The following is a 15,501-nucleotide window of genomic DNA, read 5'->3' on the forward strand; positions in this document are numbered from 1 at the left end:
CTGAACTAGAACTGAACTAGAACCTAGAACTAGAACTGAACTAGAACTGAACTAGAACTGAACTAGAACTGAACTAGAACTGAACTAGAACTGAACTAGAACTGAACTAGAACTACTAGAGCTGAACTAGAACTGAACTAGAAACTGAACTAGAACTGAACTAGAACTGAACTAGAACTGAACTAGAACTGAACTAGAACTGAACTAGAACTGAACTAGAACTGAACTAAAACTGAACTAGAACTTGTAGTTCCCGTCTACTGGAATAAGTTCAAATTTTGCATTCAGCTAATTTTACTTTTAACGAACATATCTTAGTTAAAACCTGTTTTCGGATGGTTTTGATCATAGATAAAAAATTATATTTAGTTAGACTCTCACTTACCCTTGATCCCTCTGAGGTTGTAACACATGTTCCGCCATTATAACATCCATATTTAATGCAATCAGCATGAGCTTCACTATCCACTCCAGTGCCACCTGCACCAGTTCCCACAGTATTGGCACTTTCCTCTTCTTCACTGCTCGCTTCAGTAGTTGGTGCTTTTGATACTACCGGAGCCTGAGTACTAAAACTCGGTGTAACGGGAGTTTGTGGCACTTCTGTTGGTTGTACCGGATACGAGGTGGGTGGTGATAGTGTAGTTCTAAAGGTGGGTTGTGTAAACGTGGGTGGCACATAGGTAATAATTGGTTTGTATTCTGTAGGTGTTGCCGTAACTAAAGGCGGCACGGAAACTGTGGAACTTGGCAATTCGGGTGGGGTGTATGCGGGAGCCAAGGTGGTGGGTATATGACGACCTGTTAAATCGTCAGTGTAAAGGGGGGTGCTGTGTTGTTATTCCTATATCCGGTTGATAGGGTGTCGTATCATAATCCACAGTTTTGGGAGCATAAGTAGTTGTGGGATAGTATATTATAGAAGGCATGGTTGTGGGTGTGTAGGGTGTATAGGTACGATTTTCGGGAATATGTAGGGTTACCGAAATGCCTGGCGCTGGAGATGTTGCTTCAGCTGTATCGTAATCGTAGCCAGCCGTGCTGGAAGTTGTAGTCATTGTATAGCTGGGACCATAGGAAGGTTGTACTGTCGTTGTTACGCCACCGCTGCCAGCTACAATACCCACATATTTCGTTGTGACCACTACTTCGGGGTATTCGGTAAAGAATGGTGCTGCTGTGGTTGTAAAATGTGGTCTAATGACGTGAGGTGCGGTGACATCAGACTCTTCAGGGGCAGCAGTCTCGGTGGAGGGTGAAATATGACTATCGGTTTCCGGTCTTGTGGTGATATGTGGTATCTCAAATGTGGGATAATAGGTGGGCTTACTATATGGCGATACAGGAGTAGTGTACTCTATAGTGTAGGTAGTTTCCAAAGTAGTAACTGTATGTGTATAGATAGGTCTAGTAGGATGTATATAACCTCCAGAATGATCATCTTCGCCCGCCGATTCACCACTACCTGCTGTGGACTCTTCCGAGTGCGTGACGGGACTATAGTCCTCTACACCATGACTAGTGATAATTGGCCTAGCCGTGGTAAATTCACCACTTGGGCTTACATCAAATCTAGAAAACTGTGGTGCCTTCTTCCGATTCATCTACATCCTCTGAAGCACTGGTATGTGAAGTATATGGTGTCTCGGAACTGCCTTTAGAATCAATGTCATAAGAAGCTGGAGTTTCTGTGGTGTAACTGGTAAAGTGTCTGCCATCCTCTTCTTCATCGGATTCTGATGTAGGATGTAGAGGTGTAATGGCTGTGGTAGAAGTACCCGTTATTGTTACTGTTGCTGAGCCTGGTTTTTCTATTGATTCTTCTTCCTCCATTGTCTCTTTCGACTCACCTTCATCTATGTCTTCTTGTGATTTAGTTTCAAATGCGTTAATATCAGTCGTAGACACTCCCTTCGGTGTAGTCAATTCCGGTGTTGGTCTGGGTTTGTAAGTGGCAGGAGAAGCGGTAGCTGGTGCCGTGTAATTACAATCCAAAGAATCTTCTCCTATCATCAAACACTCACACAACATGCCCGTTAGCAGCGGCGGACAGGAACAGGAAAATGTATCTACACCATCTATACAAACACCACCATTCATACATCGGGGACCCAGCTGACATTCATCATATTGATATTCACATTTCTCGCCATGATAATCGGGCACACAATAACATGTGGGCACGCCTTCCTCCATCAGACAGAGGGCATTATTTTGACAAGGATTATCGGCACATATTAGTATTTCCTCTTCACAATTTGTCCCCGTATAGCCCATGGGACAGGCACACACATAACTGGCCAATTTGTCCACACAGACACCGCCATTTTGGCACGGTGAGGAGTCGCATTCATTGATTTCTTCCTGACAGATGCGTCCATGCCAACCGGGGACACATTCACAGGAAAACTCAAGACCAGGTCCTTCAATGCATTCGCCACCGTTTTGACATCTAGCTCCGGTGCCTGGAAGATAAAGAAATTTTATATTACTGGTTTGGAAAGTTCTGAAGGCGTTCTGAGAACTTTTCTTTCAACCCTCGTTAACGTTTAACCTCATTTCATTTTACTGTTTTATGTTTGTTGACTAATGTACATATTATCAAAAAGTGTCAACCATTTGCCACTTACCCGTTTCACATACAGCGACATCAACTTCACAATGGTCTCCCAAATAACCGGGTTGACAAGTACACGTATAACCGTTATTACGGTCGCGACAATGTCCGCCATTTTGACATGGATTTGACATGCACTCATCAACGTTCTCTTCACAGTCCGTTCCTGTAAATAATGAAAAAAAAAAACGTACATAATGAATGTAAAGTAAACATTACTGGTTAAGACATTTTCATTTGGTTTTCAATTTTATTTAATGCTTCATGGAAATTATTATTGAAATGAACATAATTATGGTAAAAGTATTTCAATGAAATATTTATAAAACCTAAATATTATTAACGAAATGTAAACACAAGACATGAAACGAGAGCATTATTAAGTTCTTAAATAATTTAGTTAATTAATGCGATACTTTTTTTTGTTAATATGTCATAGAACTTTAAATGTGTTGCTTTAGTTGTCATAAAAATCACACATATTTTTTTACGTTGACAATAAAAAATGTTATTTAATTATCTTTGGTTGTGTAGTCTATATGAGTTTTTAATATTGTGATAAAACCATGTTAATGGTTTTTGGTCACATTGGTTTTTTTGCTGCCTTAACTGCCTTCTAGTTCGTCAATCACTGTGAACATTTGAATGATGAAGTTTTAAACTATCATGTATCCGCCCTTATTGCTGGCTATTGCCACCATATGTTGTGTTCTTAACTGGTACATTTTTTATTTTTTCGCATGTTCTTGTTGGTGCAACATCGTGAAAAAGTTTTTATTGCACACAGTTTTTTTTTTTCCAGCCACAACTTAAAACTTTTTCCTTTATTTAGGTGTGTGTGCAGAGTGGTCATATTAATTTGTTGCTTTTTGTTCTTGTTTGCGGTAATTCCTACAATTTAATTCCCTTTACAGTGGGCGGCAGTTGTTTAAGACTAGTAGAGGCGACAATAAATTCATTACATTACAATAAAGTCCAGACTACAGAGTAGATTATAAACTAGACTATATAACAGACTATCACTGGTCTATAGACTAGACTATAGACTAGACTATAGACTAGACTATAGACTAGACTATAGATTAGACTATAGACTAGACTATGGGCTAGACTATAGACTAGACTAGACTAGACTAGACTATAGACTAGACTATAGACTAGACTATAGACTAGACTATAGACTAGACTAGACTAGACTATAGACTAGACTAGACTATAGACTAGACTATAGATTAGACTATAGACTAGACTATAGACTAGACTATAGATTAGACTATAGACTAGACTATAGACTAGACTATAGACTAGACTATAGACTAGACTATAGACTAGACCTATAGACTAGACTATAGACTAGACTATAGACTAGACTATAGGACTAGACTATAGACTAGACTATAGACTAGACTATAGAGTAGACTATAGACTAGACTATAGACTAGACTATAGACTAGACTATAGACTAGACTATAGACTAGACTATAGACTAGACTATAGACTAGACTATAGACTAGACTATAGACTAGACTATAGACTAGGACTATAGACTAGACTATAGACTAGACTATAGACTAGACTATAGACTAGACTATAGACTAGACTATAGACTAGACTATAGACTAGACTATAGACTAGACTATAGACTAGACTATAGACTAGACTATAGACTAGACTATAGACTAGACTATAGACTAGACTATAGACTAGACTATAGACTAGACTATAGACTAGACTATAGACTAGACTATAGACTAGACTATAGACTAGACTATAGACTAGACTATAGACTAGACTATAGACTAGACTATAGACTAGACTATAGACTAGACTATAGACTAGACTATAGACTAGACTATAGACTAGACTATAGACTAGACTATAGACTAGACTATAGACTAGACTATAGACTAGACTATAGACTAGACTATAGACTAGACTATAGACTAGACTATAGACTAGACTATAGACTAGACTATAGACTAGACTATAGACTAGACTATAGACTAGACTATAGACTAGACTATAGACTAGACTATAGACTAGACTATAGACTAGACTATAGACTAGACTATAGACTAGACTATAGACTAGACTATAGACTTGACTATAGACTAGACTATAGACTAGACTATAGACTAGACTATAGACTAGACTATAGACTAGACTATAGACTAGACTATAGACTAGACTATAGACTAGACTATAGACTAGACTATAGACTAGACTATAGACTAGACTATAGACTAGACTATAGACTAGACTATAGACTAGACTATAGACTAGACTATAGACTAGACTATAGACTAGACTATAGACTAGACTATAGACTAGACTATAGACTAGACTATAGACTAGACTATAGACTAGACTATAGACTAGACTATAGACTAGACTATAGACTAGACTATAGACTAGACTATAGACTAGACTATAGACTAGACTATAGACTAGACTATAGACTAGACTATAGACTAGACTATAGACTAGACTATAGACTAGAATATAGACTAGACTATAGACTAGACTATAGACTAGACTATAGACTAGACTATAGACTAGACTATAGACTAGACTATAGACTAGACTATAGACTAGACTATAGACTAGACTATACTAGACTAGAATATAGACTAGACTATAGACTAGACTATAGACTAAACTATAGACTAGACTATAGACTAGACTATAGACTAGACTATAGACTAGACTATAGACTAGACTATAGACTAGACTATAGACTAGACTATAGACTAGACTATAGACTAGACTATAGACTAGACTATAGACTAGACTGTAGACTAGACTATAGACTAGACTATAGACTAGACTATAGGCAAGACTATAGACTAGACTATAGACTAGACTATAGACTAGACTATAGACTAGACTATAGACTAGACTATAGACTAGACTATAGACTAGACTGTAGACTAGACTATAGACTAGACTATAGACTAGACTATAGGCAAGACTATAGACTAGACTATAGACTAGACTATAGGCTAGACTATAGACTAGACTGTAGACTAGACCTAACTATAGACTAGAATATATAGTATGCATATGTATGTGTGTATGTATATATTTTCTCATTGCAGTTAGTTTCCTTTTCCAATGTGTGTGTGACTAGACTATAGACTAGACTATAGACTAGACTATAGACTAGATTATAGACTATTCTATAGACTAGACTATAGACTAGACTATAGACTAGACTATAGACTAGACTATAGACTAGAATATAGACTAGACTATAGACTAGACTATAGACTAAACTATAGACTAGACTATAGACTAGACTATAGACTAGACTATAGACTAGACTATAGACTAGACTATAGACTTGACTATAGACTAGACTATAGACTAGACTATAGACTAGACTATAGACTAGACTATAGACTGGACTATAGACTAGACTATAGACTAGACTATAGAGACTATAGACTAGACTATAGACTAGACTATAGACTAGACTATAGACTAGACTATAGACTAGACTATAGACTAGACTATAGACTAGACTATAGACTAGACTATAGACTAGACTATAGGCTAGACTATAGACTAGACTATAGACTAGACTATAGACTAGACTATAGACTAGACTATAGACTAGACTATAGACTAGACTATAGACTAGACTATAGACTAGACTATAGACTAGACTATAGACTAGACTATAGACTAGACTATAGACTAGACTATAGACTAGACTATAGACTAGACTATAGACTAGACTATAGACTAGACTATAGACTAGACTATAGACTAGACTATAGACTAGACTATAGACTAGACTATAGACTAGACTATAGACTAGACTATAGACTAGACTATAGACTAGACTATAGACTAGACTATAGACTAGACTATAGACTAGACTATAGACTAGACTATAGACTAGACTATAGACTAGACTATAGACTAGACTATAGACTAGACTATAGACTAGACTATAGACTAGACTATAGACTAGACTATAGACTAGACTATAGACTAGACTAAACTATAGACTAGAATGTAGACTAGACTATAGACTAGTCTACAGGTTAGACTGTAAACTAGACTATGAAGTGCAATATAAACTACAAAATGTAGGGTTTTACTGCCCTAATTTATATATCTCACACTGTGTATTCAGTGTAAGAGTATGCATATGTATGTGTGTATGTATGTATATATTTTCTCATTGCAGTTGGTTTCCTTTTCCAATGTGTGTGTGAGTACGTGTTTTTTTAATTTTTTGTTAATTTTGTGTGTAATACTTTGTAATTTATTTTATAGCTCTTGCGTTTCGTTTCCTTTTCAACTTTTCTGTTTTGTTTTTTTCAAAACACTTTATTCAGTAAGTACGTTCTTTTGTTTTAAACATTTATAAATTATATACAGTTTTTATTGTATTTTCGAGATTTTGTTGTTGTTGTTGCAGTTGTCCTTGTTTTTACTTTTTCTTTGTATTGTTTTTGCTATTTTCATTTGTGGTTTATGAATTACACTGTGTATATAAACGGATACAAAAGGATTATGTTACTATACTAACACTACTTACTTAAATAAAGCTACATACACACATACATAGTTATACAAAAGTAAAGACATGTGGCAACATTAGGGTGGCAGCAGCATTAAAAATGAAAAATTTGTAAATGGTTGGATATTAAAATATTGAATTCCTGGATGATATTGTCTAATCCTGTGTAATTTTTTTTACTATGTATTTAAATGGAAACGTTTACGTTAACAAGGAATATTAATTCCTTTTTGTTTCCTAAAGTGAGGCATTGCTAATGTTCACATGCGTGTAAGATCGTGAGCAAGTGTGTAAAATGTCTTTCAAGTTAAACAGAGCGATAAATATATGAACACTTGGTTAGTTAGATGCTTTTGTTGTTGTGTTACTTTGTCTTTGTTGTATTTAATTTGTTTGGCTGGTTGTTTGTTACTACATTCAACGTGTATAAACAATACAAAGTGGTTGCAGTATGTTGCAAGAAAAAACAAAAACTAAAATTAAAAACAATGAAAATTGTTAAGAAAGTAAAAAAAAAATCCTTTTAAAAAGCTTTAAAATCTATGGTGCTTTCTTTAGTTTTAAAAATATTAATTTTGAATATAGGGCAAAGTTAGTGAGTTAGACTATAGACTAGACTATAGAGTAGACTATAACCTAGGCTATAGACTGGACAATAGACTAGTCTACATACTAGACTATAGAGTAAATTATAGAATAGACTATAGACCAGACTGTAGACTAGACTATAGACTACACTATAGAATAGACCATAGACTAGACTATAGACTAGACTATAGACTAGACTATAGACTAGACTATAGACTAGACTATAGACTAGACTATAGACTAGACTATAGACTAGACTATAGAGTAGACTATAGACTAAACTATAGACTAGACTATAGACTAGACTATAGACTAGACTATAGACTAGACTATAGACTAGACTATAAACTAGACTATAGGACTAGGCTATAGACTAGACTATAGACTAGACTATAGACTAGGCTATAGACTAGACTATAGACTAGACTATAGACTAGACTATAGACTAGACTATAGACTAAACTATAGACTAGGCTATAGACTAGACTATAGACTAGACTATAAACTAGACTATAGACTAGACTATAGACTAGACTATAGACTAGACTATAGACTAGACTATAGACTAGACTATAGACTAGACTATAGACTAGACTATAGACTAGACTATAGACTAGACTATAGACTAGACTATAGACTAGACTATAGACTAGACTATAGACTAGACTATAGACTAGACTATAGACTAGACTAGACTAGACTATAGACTAGACTATAGACTAGACTATAGACTAGACTATAGACTAGACTATAGACTAGACTATAGACTAGACTATAGACTAGACTATAGACTAGACTATAGACTAGACTATAGACTAGACTATAGACTAGACTATAGACTAGACTATAGACTAGACTATAGACTAGACTATAGACTAGACTATAGACTAGACTATAGACTAGACTATAGACTAGACTATAGACTAGACTATAGACTAGACTATAGACTAGACTATAGACTAGACTATAGACTAGACTATAGACTAGACTATAGACTAGACTATAGACTAGACTATAGACTAGACTATAGACTAGACTATAGACTAGACTATAGACTAGACTATAGACTAGACTATAGACTAGACTATAGAATAGACTAGACTATAGACTAGACTATAGACTAGAATATAGACTAGACTATAGACTAGACTAGACTATAGACTAGACTAGAGACTAGAATATAGACTAGACTAGACTAGACTATAGACTAGACTATAGACTAGATATAGACTAGACTATAGACTAGACTATAGACTAGACTATAGACTAGACTATAGACTAGACTATAGACTAGACTATAGACTAGACTATAGACTAGACTATAGACTAGACTATAGACTAGACTATAGACTAGACTATAGACTAGACTATAGACTAGACTATAGACTAGACTATAGACTAGACTATAGACTAGACTATAGACTAGACTATAGACTAGACTATAGACTAGACTATAGACTAGACTATAGACTAGACTATAGACTAGACTATAGACTAGACTATAGACTAGACTATAGACTAGACTATAGACTAGACTATAGACTAGACTATAGACTAGACTATAGACTAGACTATAGACTAGACTATAGACTAGACTAGACTAGACTAGACTAGACTAGACTAGACTAGACTAGACTAGACTAGACTATAGACTAGACTAGACTATAGACTAGACTAGACTATAGACTAGACTAGACTAGACTAGACTATAGACTAGACTAGACTAGACTATAGACTAGACTAGACTAGACTATAGACTAGACTAGACTATAGACTAGACTAGACTATAGACTAGACTATAGACTAGACTATAGACTAGACTAGACTAGACTATAGACTAGACTATAGACTAGACTATAGACTAGACTATAGACTAGACTATAGACTAGACTATAGACTAGACTATAGACTAGACTATAGACTAGACTATAGACTAGACTATAGACTAGACTATAGACTAGACTATAGACTAGACTATAGACTAGACTATAGACTAGACTATAGACTAGACTATAGACTAACTATAGACTAGACTATAGACTAGACTATAGGACTAGACTATAGACTAGACTATAGACTAGACTATAGACTATAGACGAGACTACTAGACTGTACTAGACTATAGACTAGACTATAGACTATAGCTAGACTATAGACTAGACTATAGACTAGACTATAGACTACTAGACTATAGACTAGACTAGAGCAGACCAGACTAGACTAGACTAGACTAGACTAGACTAGACTAGACTAGACTAGACTAGACTAGACTAGACTAGACTAGACTAGACTAGACTATACTAGACTATAGACTAGACTAGACTACACTAGACTAGACTAGACTAGACTAGACTATAGACTAGACTATAGACTAGACTATAGACTAGACTATAGACTAGACTAGACTAGACTAGACTAGACTATAGACTAGACTATAGACTAGACTAGACTAGACTAGACTAGACTAGACTAGACTAGACTATAGACTAGACTATAGACTAGACTATAGACTAGAATATAGACTAGACTATAGACTAGATTTTTATTACTTAGACTCTTGATTATTTTTCTATAAACAGTTTTTTGGAATTTCCTTTTTCATATGGCAAACTGTCAGTTTTGGCTAATGATGCTTTCTTTTCTCAAACCTTTGTATTGTTAAGAACCATTGTTTGTTGAGATATGTGTAAGGTCCTTAACACTTTATGCTTTAAAAAAAATAAAAATTTTTTACACAAAATTTTTATACCAAAGCACCATGTCAAAATTAGTAAAATTGTGTCAATTTCAATTAAGGTCTAAAATATTAGGATGGTAGTTTTTTGAACAAAGAAAAAATAAAGTCCACATGGTTGATTGGCAAAAGAGTAGATTGAAATTATGTTTAAAGACAATTTTTAAATAAGTCATAAATACTTAGATTAGAAGTAAAATAAATGAAAACGCATTTAAATTTAGCAAATTTCACAATTTATTTTACATAATTTATTTCCATAGACAACTCTTTAATCAATTTAAATTTTATCCAATAATAACACTGCATTCATCTCAATTTTCTCATACTGGCAAGTGACGTTCGTCATTTAGAAATGACAACTAATGGAGTGTTTAAAATTTACACCTTTTTTGTGTTTGTAGACAAAAACACTTTAGAAAAAAATAGATTTCCGCTTTCACCCATCCACCTATTCACGTTTTTACATATTCGAATGTGTGTAGGAGTTTTTTCTTCCTGTTTGCTTTTAGTTGTTGTTTCTCTTTTTTTCTCATATATTTCTCCCTCTACCTTAGGCATTGTATTTGTTGTTATTGATTGGTTTCGTTGGTGAGTTTAAGTGTGATTTGCTTTGTGGACATCGCGGCGTTTATACAAGAGAAAATGAAGGTAGCCATGGAGTTGGTCAGCGGTTACAAAAAAATGTGACAAGTTGCCATTTTAAGTGGATAAGACAGATATTTTGAGAGGTTATTGAGAGGTTTTACAGGATGAAGATTAAAACTACTGAGTTGAAAAAGTGAGCTTAGCTGTACCAAGATGTGATAGGAAAGTCTTTTGTTCTTGGAAGAAATTATATTCCAGACCACAGACTACACTATACACTAGATAAGAGACTAGACTATAGACTAGACTATAGACTAGACTATAGACTAGACTATAGACTAGACTATAGACTAGACTATAGACTAGACTACAGACTAGACTATAGACTAGACTATAGACTAGACTATAGACTAGACTATAGACTAGACTATAGACTAGACTATAGACTAGACTATAGACTAGACTATAGACTAGACTATAGACTAGGCTATAGACTAGACTATAGACTAGACTATAGACTAGACTATAGACTAGACTATAGACTAGACTATAGACTAGACTATAGACTAGACTATAGACTAGACTATAGACTAGACTATAGACTAGACTATAGACTAGACTATAGACTAGACTATAGACTAGACTATAGACTAGACTATAGACTAGACTATAGACTAGACTATAGACTAGACTATAGACTAGACTATAGACTAGACTATAGACTAGACTAGACTATAGACTAGACATAGACTAGACTATAGACTAGACTATAGACAGACATAGACTAGACTATAGACTAGACTATAGACTAGACTATAGACTAGACTATAGACTAGACTATAGACTAGACTATAGACTAGATATAGACTAGACTATAGACTAGACTATAGACTAGACTATAGACTAGACTATAGACTAGACGATAGACTAGACTATAGACTAGACTATAGACTAGACTATAGACTAGACTAGACTAGACTATAGACTAGACTATAGACTAGACTATAGACTAGACTAGACTATAGACTAGACTATAGACTAGACTATAGACTAGACTATAGACTAGACTATAGACTAGACTATAGACTAGACTAGAGACTAGACATAGACAACTATAGACTAGACTATAGACTAGACTATAGACTAGACTATAGACTAGACTATAGACTAGACTATAGACATAGACTAGACTATAGACTAGACTATAGACTAGACTATAGACTAGACTAGACTAGACTATAGACTAGACTATAGACTAGACTATAGACTAGACTATAGACTAGACTATAGACTAGACTATAGACTAGACTATAGACTAGACTATAGACTAGACTATAGACTAGACTATAGACTAGACTATAGACTAGACTATAGACTAGACTATAGACTAGACTATAGACTAGACTATAGACTAGACTATAGACTAGACTATAGACTAGACTATAGACTAGACTATAGACTAGACTATAGACTAGACTATAGACTAGACTAGACTATAGACTAGACTATAGACTAGACTATAGACTAGACTATAGACTAGACTATAGACTAGACTATAGACTAGACTATAGACTAGACTATGACTAGACTATAGACTAGACTATAGACTAGACTATAGACTAGACTATAGACTAGACTATAGACTAGACTATAGACTAGACTATAGACTAGACTATAGACTAGACTAGACTATAGACTAGACTATAGACTAGACTATAGACTAGACTATAGACTAGACTATAGACTAGACTATAGACTAGACTATAGACTAGACTATAGACTAGACTATAGACTAGACTATAGACTAGACTATAGACTAACTATAGACTAGACTATAGACTAGACTATAGACTAGACTATAGACTAGACTATAGACTAGACTATAGACTAGACTATAGACTAGGACTATAGACTAGACTATAGACTAGACCATATAAATCCGGAATGTTTTTTGAACCTACTGTCTTGGGGTCAAACAAAAAAAGGTTTTGTCTTGTAGATTATATGATCGATATACTCATATTTTGTTTCTTGTACCTGTTTACAAAGAATTTGTTCCACCCCACTCATCTTACCTCTCACCCCCGCAACAAGTACACAATATGTACGACATGTCTAAAAAAGATGTTTGCTCCAATTTCACGAACGCAGAGAAAGTAGAGAATGTAAGTGGTTTGGAAAAAGTTGGCATGGAAAGAATAGAGATGCCGGTAGTTAATGGTGGTGGAAGTGTTAAAGGAAAGCATGAAAAATGTGTTAAAAAAAAGAGTTACAGTAAATGTGGTCAAGTGGTCATTGTAACAAATGTGCAAATATATATTTATGAATGTATGTGTATGTTATGAGGCAACGGAAACTGAACGAGAGAATTGAATACGTTTTTTTTTTTTTCATTTATTAAAAAGGAATATTGTATTTTTTCCTTTTTTGTGTGTTAAACTAAAATGTAACATTTAGCTTAGATTTCACTTTTTTCGCATAAATGTATAAATTTGTTCTTGCTGTTCTTTTTTTGTTTGTTATTTGAAGGTTTATGTGTATTTTTTTCTCTGTGGTCATTTTGATGGTGTTTTAAATATAGTTCGATTTTTACTTTTTTCCTATTTTGTTGGTGTGTGTGTATGTGTGTTAGCTCCTTCCTGTTTACAATGAATGAATGAATATTTTGAAAACAAAGTGCCCGAATTCAGGGTAGTTATAGAGGTTTTAGACTTAAATGTATATTTATGTTCAAATTCATAGAGTTTTTCTATTGCGTTTGTTTTTTTTTGTTTGACCGATTTGAAATGGAAATTTATATCTTTCATGATTTCCATTATAAACGTATTTGTATAAGTTAGCTAAAGTGTGAGTTTGTGCTAGAAAAGGGACTTTTGATTTGGTTTTTTGTTCTATTTTAATTTTTTTTGTGTGTTGACTTGTAGAAAATCATGTTTGATTTGAATTCAATGTAGTTCCGTTTTCTGTTAATAATTTTCATTTCATGAAAGGGGTTGTTAAACGTAAAACTTTCTTTTCGTTTTATTTTTAGGAAAAGTCATTTGTTACATATTTTCTATAGAATTTTATGAAAGTTAATAAAATAAGTGATGTGGTCTTTTTGTTAGAGGAAACAAAACGTACATTTGTTGGTGTGTGGGGTGTGGATTCATTAATCATGTAAAGTGTATAAGAAATGTTGAGAAAAGTTTATTGAATATTTAATTTTAAGGGATTTTTTTTAGAAAATCTTATATTTAAGAGAATCGATTGATAAGTGATGGGTTAAAATGTTACTGTTTTGAAATTTTAAATCAATGGTTTGGTGGGTCATAGTCTCAGCTATGGTCTCTGCATAAAGTCTTGACGATATATCAGTTTATAGTCTTCTGTAATCTATTGTTTGGAATTTATAGTATTCCATAATCTAGATTGTGGAACAGTCTATAGTCTTGATTCTAGACCAATTTTTGACATAAATCGGTATGTCAATTTATTGGATTTGAACCTATACTCTTGACTGTACATCAGTGTAAAGATTTGACTATAGAGAAACTTATAATCGTTACCATAGACAAGTTTATAGTCTTGACTTCAGATCTGTTAATAGTTAAATATGGCGGTCTATAGTCTTGACTGTAGATCAGTCTATAGTCGGAACTATATATCAGTTTATAGTTTTAACTATAGATCATTCTATAGTCTTGACTATAGATCGGTATATATTCTTGAATATAGGTCAGTCTTGACTATTGAATAGTCTACAGTCTTGACTATAGATCAGTCCATAGTATTGACCTTAGAACATTATATAGACTTGATCATAGGCCATAGGTCTTGAATATAGACCAGACTATAGTCTTGACTATAGACCAGACTATAGTTTTGACTAATGAACAGTCTATAGTCTTGGCTATAGATCTGTCTATAGTCTTGATTAAAGATGAGTCTATAGTCTTGACTACGGATCATCCTATAGTCTTGACTATAGATCACTGTAGATTAGTCTACAGTGAAAACTATAGATCAGTCTATATTCTTGACTATAGATCAGTCTATAGTCTTTACTATAGATCAGTCGATAGTCTTGAGTACAGATCATTGTATAGTATTGACTATAGATCAGTCTATAGTTTTCACTATATATCAGTCTATAGTTTTAATTATAGATCAGTCTACAGTTTTAACTACAGATCTGTCTATAGTCTTGACTACGGATCATTCTATAGTCTTGACTATAGATCAATCTATAGTTTTCACTGTAGATTAGTATATAGTCTTGGCTATAGATCGGTCTATCGTCTTGACTATAGATCACTCTATGTTATTGACTATAGATCAGTTTAGAGTCTTTACTATAGACCAGTCTACAGTCTTGACTATAGATCAGCCTATAGTTTGACTATAGATTTGTTTATAATCTTAACCATTAATCAGTCTTAAGTCCTGACTGCATATTAG

At 34.0% G+C, this 15,501-nt stretch overlaps 2 protein-coding genes and 1 long non-coding RNA gene across 3 annotated transcripts in view; 1 reads left to right on the forward strand and 2 right to left on the reverse strand.

Annotated features, from left to right (window-relative positions):
* LOC119608715 (protein eyes shut-like) overlaps nt 1-1,663 on the reverse strand; it is a 79,833-nt gene extending 78,170 nt beyond the window's left edge. Inside the window, 2 exon segments of the mRNA XM_037963235.1 lie at nt 386-826; nt 828-1,663. Coding sequence (XP_037819163.1) covers nt 386-826; nt 828-1,604 — 1,218 coding nt within the window. The 5' untranslated portion in view covers nt 1,605-1,663.
* Nucleotides 1-15,501, forward strand: part of LOC119608720 — a 100,474-nt gene that overhangs the window by 73,625 nt on the left and 11,348 nt on the right. The gene's annotated exons all lie outside the window — the stretch shown is intronic.
* The window catches only part of LOC119608717 (protein eyes shut-like), a 47,748-nt gene continuing 33,755 nt past the window's right edge, over nt 1,509-15,501 (reverse strand). The window contains exons 4-5 of the mRNA XM_037963237.1: nt 2,631-2,783; nt 1,509-2,465 (exon numbers count right to left, since the gene is read on the reverse strand). Of these exons, the coding sequence (XP_037819165.1) occupies nt 1,573-2,465; nt 2,631-2,783 (1,046 nt within the window). The 3' untranslated portion in view covers nt 1,509-1,572. The remainder of the gene's footprint in view (nt 2,466-2,630; nt 2,784-15,501) is intronic.

The sequence above is a fragment of the Lucilia sericata genome, unplaced genomic scaffold, assembly GCF_015586225.1.
Source record: "Lucilia sericata isolate MDLA Ls3-8-SP2 unplaced genomic scaffold, ASM1558622v1 Contig000875F_arrow, whole genome shotgun sequence".
In the NCBI taxonomy this organism is placed as follows: Eukaryota; Metazoa; Arthropoda; class Insecta; order Diptera; family Calliphoridae; genus Lucilia; species Lucilia sericata.